The sequence below is a fragment of the Pinus tabuliformis genome, chromosome 9 (assembly GCF_031772625.1).
Source record: "Pinus tabuliformis cultivar Carrire ecotype Pingquan chromosome 9, CPIR1, whole genome shotgun sequence".
Classification (NCBI taxonomy): Eukaryota; Viridiplantae; Streptophyta; class Pinopsida; order Pinales; family Pinaceae; genus Pinus; species Pinus tabuliformis.
In genome coordinates this window covers 1,904,531,123-1,904,540,315 of record NC_142307.1, presented here as the reverse complement: position 1 = coordinate 1,904,540,315, position 9,193 = coordinate 1,904,531,123, and the positions used below count along the sequence as shown (strand labels likewise).

At 40.5% G+C, this 9,193-nt stretch overlaps 1 protein-coding gene across 1 annotated transcript; it reads left to right on the top strand.

Annotated features, from left to right (window-relative positions):
• The first annotated feature begins 3,541 nt into the window (after positions 1-3,541).
• On the top strand, positions 3,542-6,377 carry LOC149156548 (cytokinin riboside 5'-monophosphate phosphoribohydrolase LOG8-like). Its single transcript, XM_089444785.1, has 5 exons — positions 3,542-3,693; positions 3,969-3,999; positions 5,049-5,148; positions 5,318-5,388; positions 6,216-6,377. Exons 1-5 carry the CDS (start codon positions 3,554-3,556, stop codon positions 6,375-6,377), a joined length of 504 nt encoding a protein of 167 aa, XP_089300911.1. The 5' UTR covers positions 3,542-3,553.
• Positions 6,378-9,193: the final 2,816 nt, after the last annotated feature.

The window sequence follows — 9,193 nt, the reverse complement described above, 5'->3', positions numbered from 1 at the left end:
ATTGTATTAATTGTATAGGAACAGGTTTTCTGTAGAAATCTTGGGACGCGAGGGTTCCTAATCAAATCTTTGTGTTGTGAAATATTACCGCTTAGTAATGAACAAAAGCGAAAATGGAATATGTGTTGGAATCTCTGATTTAGGAAGCTGGAAATGTATACACCAAACGCACACTGGGAAATCGTCTGACACGCTCAGCCAGCCCGTAAATTTGTGATTAAATTCTCGAAGAAATTGCCCTCTATCGAAGAGTCTCAAAAACGTTTTCAAAGAATGGAATTGGCCTAGTGTTGAATCGATCTTTGAGCAAGATGGAATAAAATGGCGTAATTCCTTTATGGTAATTTCATGGTATGGAATCTTTGCCTTGAATGCATCTAATGAACTATGTATAATTTGTGGAAGGTATGCACGTTTAAAAGAAAAACCTTGTGTATATGTATGAGTGTGAGCGGAAGGAGAGAGAATGAGGGGTATTATTTATTAATAAAGAAGAATTATGCAATTCAGATTTTAGTGTGGGTTGTTTATAAAATCTTGGGTCTTATTATTAGTCCCTGCCTTTAGGCATAGATTATAGCAATCGGAAGCGAAGAATATAGCATTATTTGAGCTGTTTTTATTCCCGGCTCATTAGCTATAAACAAAGTTTTGTTCCCTGCTCATTAGCTATAAACAAATTTTTGAGAGGGTTGTTGATTTTTTATGTTATTTGGCATTTTCCCAAAAACCTAAGCTAGAGGCCAAAAACCAAAGCTAATCCGAAGCGAAAACAATAGGTTATATTTTTGTTTGTTTGATATTTCAAATTTTCAAGTTATATTTTTGTTTGTTTGATATTTTCAAATTTTTATTCCCTGCAACCTAAACTAATGTTAGCATTATTGGAGGGCATTAAATGTTATCTCAGCATTTAGGAACACCCTAGTATATACCAACATATAAGCACAGCAGGGACCAACATATAAGCACAGTAGGGACCTGCTGCAACACATGGCGATTGCACCCCACATCTATATTGCATGCGATGCATGTTTGTCCAGTGGCAAATGCATGTTTGTCCAGTGGCAAATGCATGTTTGTCCAGTGGCAAAGGCAGGTTTCGGTGTGACGGTGAATCACAGGAAGGGCACACAGCCTACAACAAAACACAACTTGCAACAACCCTGAGGCACATTAAGGTCAGTTCACCGAATTGACATGGCGAATTGACACAGTCACGGCGTTGTTGTTGGCGAGCTGCGAGTTTCCTGTTTGCAGCCTCCGTTGTAACTTCTGTCTGTCCAGGCAGAAGCGTAACTTGCATCTGTCCAGGCAGAAGAGGAGGTTTCTATCACCTTTTGTACTGAAGACGTGTCTGGGAGCATGCTGAATTACATTTCAGAACGCCACGGCTCCCCTTCCATCCATATAGGCCTGGGTTTATTCAGTTAAGGATCGCTTGATTTATGGAGCTGCCAGCCTTGCCATGCCCGCAACAATATTCCATAGGCAACAATATTTCATAGGCGAATAAAGGAAGGAAATACTTACTAGCGCAGAAGGCCATGAGGTTGAACCGCCAGGCAAATCTTTAAGGCTGCTCAATCCTTACGTCAAGGCGCAACTTCTTCCTCATTCATTGGGATTAGGTAGTATGCTCCTTTCGCTTCCTTGCTCTACTTATCCTCACTTTGCCTTTGTTCATCTGAGCGGAGCGTGTATAGAGATCTTCTTTGTAGAGAGCATAATGGATTCAGGGTGGTATTTGTTGCTGTCTCCGATCCCTTCTGTCATTTTTTCACTTCTGTTTCCTGTCCCTGTAGCTTCGAACCTTAATGCATGTCTCTCTCTTTTCTCGGGGGCAACTTGTTTCATTGAGGATCGATCCGAGCGGAAGCCCACCTCCGTTGCCTGACTAGCGTTCATAAGAGAACCTGGCGCGTATATAATACGGTGTCTTCGTTCCACATCTTTCTATATTAGGCAAAATACATAAGCAAGGTTTGGTAGCATTCGGTAGCAAGGTCTGGTTCTCTCTATCACGTCTACTAGAGACGAGACGAATGACTGGTTCCTGGGATTCTGAAAACGAGACGAATGAATAGTTCTGGTCCCTGTATAACAGGATAACTCACAAGGGTGATCAGGTACCGACCTGCAAGCACATTCATGCCGTTCAAGGAAGCTCGGAGAAAAGTACCGCCCTCATCAGTTTTCTCATTATTTTCATGTTCAACAATACCAATAGCATGGTCTCCCCAGTACTCATTTTCTTCATATTCTTCTTGAGGATGTCTCTTCCTTTGAATGAGCAGGGGTTCCTTTAAACCTGTATTTGAATTCTCCATCCCATTCGCTTCAGGCAAGTGTTCGAATGAGCTAAACAAGCTTTCTGTGGGCTGCAGGCTTCTTCCTGCCACCAGTCGATTATAATGTTGCAGCCATTGTTGTTGCTCATCAATGTTGTTGCTCATCAATGGAGACAAAGAGGGACCTTCCTGAAGCAAATCTCTGCACATCCCTGCCACAAAACAAAGCAAAAATAAGTGTGCATCCAGAATGTATGAAAGCAATTAAATCTAGCCATATTAGGCACATAATGATACATTACCTTGCAGTGGCTCCAACGTTCAGACCTACCGATGAAGCTACCAAACCAGAACCCAACTGCACACTATCAAAATCCTTAGTGCGTGCGTAGCTTTAACAGAGCATCCAAAATGTATGAAAGCAATTAAATCTAGCCATATTAGGCACATAATGATACATTACCTTGCAGTGGCTCCAACGTTCAGACCTACCGATGAAGCTACCAAACCAGAACCCAACTGCACACTATCAAAATCCTTAGCGTGCACACAGCTTTAACAGAGCGTATCAATGTGCACAGAAATGGCTTATTCATGGTGGCTCCATTGTTCGACAAATTCATGGTGGCTTGTTGTTCTGCCCCGCGAGCGTAATGATTCGAATGCCCGCCCCTTCCTCAACTTGCCCGGCTTCTTGATTCTGATTGTTACATCAACGCGTGTAATACATGCAGGTGGGTCCATAGTAGCTGGGTGCACGTGGGTCCTCTGAATGGTCGCCATGGGTGCCAAGTGATATTTATTTTTCTCTTGGGCATGGTTTAAGCCCTGCATGCTACGTTATGGAGGAGGTGAGGCATGTGGCGCTCATGGGAGGGCCCACATGGTCCATGGACGTCTTTTTATTTTTATTTTTTTAAAGCACTTTACAGACCTTCCTCACGGCACTGTAATAGTGTTGCTGGTTTGCGTTTTCGTATCATCCTTTGCCTGGTCATGGGGACCACTGGGATGGCTGATTCCCAGTGAAACCTTTCCCCTGGAAACAAGGTATTGGGTATGACAGTGTCTCTTTGTGTCTGTTGTTTTCTGAACGTATTTGCGTACTGTGCCATGGAGCATTTGCTTGATTAAAGGAAAATTGGGCTTATGAATTCTCTAATAGAATTTTGACAGTAGTCATGAGTTATATTGTTGCAGGGCTTTAAATATGTTGAGTTTGTTGTTTTCTGTGTGTGCTGGAATTGGAATTTGCATTCTGCATGTTTGTGGGATTCAAGTGGTTTCATGCCCATATGGTGCAGGTGGGGCGAAAAATTGACCTGGTCTATGGTGGGGGGAGCGTGGGGCTCATGGGATTGGTCTCTCGGACTGTTCATGATGGTGGCTGCCATGTTCTTGGGTAAGAGATAAATTGCTTGTTGGGTTTGGTTCTTCTGATCTTTCTGCCCTTTCATAAGAAGGGGCCTATGGCTATCCAGATCATTACAGTGTTATCTGTTTCAATTCTGGTTCCTAGGAGTAAAATTAATTTTTACAATAGCATTGATGTTGCTGAACTGACAAAAATTGGCATCTCCTGTAATGACGAGATAATGTGGTTATCTGTGTTTACTTCGTTTTCAATAATTAATTTATTCCATTAACCCTAAACATATCGTCGTTTTGTTCTGGCAGGGTTATTCCAACCGCACTAATCCCTCACGAGGTACCATTGACTTCTATGTTGTATTTACAGTACAACATAATGATTCTTTTTACTTGCCTGTTTTTCTCTTCCCCATTTCTTTCACTTTTTTGCAAAATTTGGGGTAGTTTAACCGTACACGTAACAGCTCAGTGTTCTTTACAACGATCTTGAATACTTTCAATATAATTAGTACACAATTGGAGAATGTTCAAATGCAATTCTAATATCATATTACAGTGTCTTCTTCCCAATTTATATGTTTACATTTCCTTGTAGTCTTTCTGCCCTTACGAATGTTATGTTTTTAGGATTGCAAAAGGCCGAGAGTCTAACAATCTGGAGGCTATACTCTTTACATTTGCCTGGGTTATGGTTTAATTAAAAGTGAAAACACAAGAAATGCGGGTTGGTTAGGGGTTTCAAAAACTTGGTGGCACATTAAGGTTTTTGAGGAATAGAAAGTCAATGCAACTTCCACATTGAAGTCCAGTGTAGATGCATTAATAACAAAGAGCCTCTTAGGACCTCTCAAGATGGGATGCAGAGGAGATACTTCAAACAAAAATCAGATATCTAATCCTTATTCAGGCCCAAGTTTACTCTCATTTGGTAACTAAAATAGTTATAGAAGCTTAGTAAATCGTCTTGAAAATTGTAATTCTGCATTTAGATAGCATTATGACGAAGCCCAACATCTTAAAATCCTAACCCCGATGTTCATTAAGGAGTTCAGAAAGAAAGTGCCACAGCGTTTGCAGAACGTCCATGGACACTGGTTATGCCGAGATAGAGATGCAAAAGGGGTTTCTTCATACCAACGTTTTATTCCATATCCATTCAATCTATAGCCTGATTTGTATAAAATTGAGAGTATAAACTCTGTCATGCATACAATAATGCCAATTATTGCAAATATATAGTGATGATTTTGCTACAAAAGTTCATAAATATTGATACACTTTTGGCAAGTTTGGCTCGTTATTTTAGCAGGGCGTGCTTATAATTATGATTCCTCTTTCGTCTAGATCTCACTTGAAGTGCCATCTGGTGATCTGTTTTTGTAATAGATATCTGGGGAGATAGTTGGTGAAGTGAAAATTGTTGTAGACATGCACGAGAGGAAGGCAGAAATGACACGTCAAGCAGATGCTTTCATTGCTCTACCAAGTGTGTGTTTTTAATATAAGTCTTAAGGAATTTTTGATGAACAATTATCGATAGCACATGTGGAATTTTATGAATTCCATCCAAGATTATTGAAGTTCAGATTAGTCCTGGTTTAATCACAGAGAGTTGTTAATAAGGTAGTGTTGTTTCAACCTACTGCTGATGGTAGGTGGTTATGGAACAATGGAAGAGCTCTTAGAGATGATCACATGGTCACAACTTGGCATTAATGAGAATTCGGTATCTATCCATAATAATAATTGAATCTTCTCTAATTTGCTTGCGTGAATTTGCCATTGTAGGGAGTGGAATAAATGGTTAGATGGTTTGAAATATTAAAGTACATAAGTTTTCACAGCTGTACATAATATATATAATATATGAACTGTGTGAATTTGCAGGAAATGTCCAACGTTTTGGTTAGGTGGTCACTTCACCATCATCAGGGACTTAAGAACCTGTATAATGACATTGGACGTTTCCTGCAAATTCACACAATTCATATCGGAAATAATATTCCATAATCAAAGGCTAATTCCAAGTTGAATACCTATTGCATGCTTAAAGGAACTTATAAGCAGAATGGCATCCTATGTACTTGATGAAAATAGTAGCTTGGATTTGTTTTCTAGGTGGGTCTCCTGAATGTTGATGGATACTACAATTCCGAAGCCGATATCTATCCATAATAATAATCGAATCTTCCCTAATTTGCTTGCATGAATTTTCCATTGTAGGCAGTGGAATAAAGGGTTAGATGGTTTGAAATATTGAAGTACATAAGTTTTCACTGTTGTATATAATATATATAATATATGAATTGTGTGAATATGCAGGAAATGTCCAACGTTTTGGTTAGGTGGTCACTTCACCATCATCAGGGACTTAAGAAGTTGTATAATGACGTTGGACGTTTCCTGCAAATTCACACAATTCATATCGGAAATAATATTCCATAATCAAAGGCTAATTCCAAGCTGAATACCTATTGCATGCTTAAAGGAACTTATAAGCAGAATGGCATCCTATGTACTTGATGAAAATAGTAGCTTGGATTTGTTTTCTAGGTGGGTCTCCTGAATGTTGATGGATACTATAATTCCTTGTTTGCCTTGTTCGATAAAGGTGCGGCGCGGCATATTGTTGTTTCTGTTCCAACAGCTAAGGAACTGATAGAAAGAATGGAAGTAAGGCCTTATACCAGTTTCGTCATTGTTCAAATGATCTGATATTAAAGAATTTTCTCTCTGTTTTTTATTTTCAAGTTCTAGATTGATGAGGCTAAGGTCACGCTGGAATTGCATCCAGTGGTTGGGTGCCAATACTGCCTCAACAACTAAGAGTTGTATATTCAATGCAATCAAATCTACATGTGTCTAATATTCCCCCTACACTGGCTATTGTGACGGTGTCGCAAGTACAAGCGCTACCTATTGTATGTCAACCTCAAGTCTCTCAGGTCGTAATACAATAGCCTCTTGTCTCCATGACACAACCACAATCGCTGATTAGTGACTCCTTAACTGGAATGACTCAGGCTCAAATGGGTACTATAACCCCTCATCTTGGTCAAACATCCAGTATTGGACAACAGCAAATGGCTTCACAACCATGGCTGGTGCAATATCAACAACCGCAATTCCAGCAAGCTTATCGAGGACCTGAGCAACAAAGATTTGCAAGTAATGGGTAGTCGTATATTCAAAACGGTCACCATCAATCATATCATAATGGTTATGCCCATCAACCTTATCAAAGTTATCAGCATCAAATACATTATGCTGGTATGCAAAGATCCACTGCTTAGGCGATCCCATCTTATCTTGGGTATGCTTCGCCAAACCTGAATCAACAGTTGCCTTTCGTTGCAACTTTAGAATTACCAGATCTGAATCGGCTAACAAATGATCCAATTGCTTACGCCCCTTGGTGGCCAGCGATTCCTCATAAACTTTCATCAAATATTCCTAAATTCAATGGAAATCCGGGTGAAGATCCATCGAATCATGTGATGACTTTTCATCTATGGTGTTCGTCCAACACTCTCAATGATGATTCAATTAGGCTTCACCTTTTTCAGCGAATGTTAACTAGTCCGGCAGCAAAATGGTACATCGAATTGCCTAGAGCTTCATTTGATAACTTCAGCGCCCTTGCCACCACCTTTTTAACCCATTTTCAATTACCAATAAGGTACGAAATAGGAACGGAGCTTCTTACCAATTTTAAGCAGACGACAGCCACTCACATATCTGATCATATTCATGAGTGGCGACGTCATTGTCGAATGGTAAAAACATATGTTCCTGATCAGCTGCTAGCTGAATGGTTTATTAAGTCATTTTTACCTTCTATTACAGAAGATGTGGCTAAAGGGGGGGTTGTCACTGAAGAGCAAGTCATCGCTCGTGCGAAATATCTAGACTTGATCTATACTCAGTCAAGCACGCTCTATGACAAAATCCCTGATGCTCCTAGACCAAAGTTTTTCATTCCTCCTCCTAAATCAAACAAAGACTCTCATGTTGGCGATGGCGTGATAGGTACAACCAGCATGAAAACCGCAAAGGCTACATCTAAGAAAGCCCGTACGGTTTCTGGTCAAAATGCAAATGAAGAACTTCTTGCCTTGGAGGTTAATGCCGTGTCAACTGACAAAGGAAAAGAACCGAAGCAACCAGGGGGCAAGAAGAAAGGGAAAAGCAAAAAGAAGAAACAGGATGATTCGTCTCCTGAAAAATCTTCTGCAAACCCTTCTGGGCAAAAGAAACCTGGTCATCCATGCTTTATATGCGATGAGGATCATTGGATGAAAGACTATCCGCATAAAGCTGAGATTAAGAAATTCTTCAAGAACTCAAAAACCTCAGTGGTATTGACTGATCCATTTCCAAACCCAGAAACCAATCTGGTTGCTAGCGACAATGCTTCCCCATCCCAAGTGCTTATGTTGTCCATTTCGAAACAAAATGATGCTTTGATATCAACAAGGAATAAATATTATGGGAATCCACAGTTGTCGAACAACAAGGCTGCAGATCAACCTAGTAGTTCGACAACAACTTCGACCGAAGTTGTGCCACCCATCATTCCTGAGCTCACGATAAAGCCGCCAAAGGGAGTAGTACACAAATCGACATTTAATCCTCATGCCCGAGCAACACAGAATTATAATATAGTAGAGGATCTGGCCCAATCGCCATCCACTATGTCGACACTTGAAGTACTGCAAAATTGCCCCTCCCAAAAGCAGGCTCTATTATCAGCAATAGGTGGGATTGACCCAGCGGATTCCAATCTCGTGGCCTTTAATCATAAAGGATATGAACCTCAGTTACCAGCTCAACTCACTTTCCTCATACAAGTGAAAGCCCTCAACAAAACTGTTCATCGAACAATTATTGATGAGGGGGCATCTACCTGTATTATGTCAATGAGTTGCTGAAAAAATTTAGGATCACCACCCTTGTCAAGATCATCAACAACATTAAAAGCATTCGATGGACGAACATACACCCCATACGGGATTTTAAATAACTTGCAAGTTGAACTGGGGGGCAAAACAGGAGAAATTGATGTCGAAGCTATCGATGGAAACCTCGATTACAACATCCCACTGGGAAGGCCCTAGATTTATGCTATGGCTATTGTTGTGTCAACATACTTTAGAAAGATTGCATTTCCTTTTCACGGAGGAATTACAATCGTTGACCAACAAACCTTTCTCCCCAACAGTTTACAAGTTACGAGAAGTATCCCGATGATCCATGGAAGCTCTCAATCACTTCAAAATATCAGAGTAGGCCTCCTAAAAGACCCTACATTGATGGGTACTTTTTCCCTACCACCTCCAAACAATTTGGCGGAAGTGGCCACGGTGGGAACCTGCAATATGGTATCTTCTATATCTACAAAGATTCAGAGGATTTCCAAACATGATGATAGCATGGATCATCACCAGGTATTGCCTCCAAGCCCAATAGAAATATTGTAGCAATCAATGTTCTCGACCTGGGCAGCAAACCCAAATCAACGTTCATCGAGT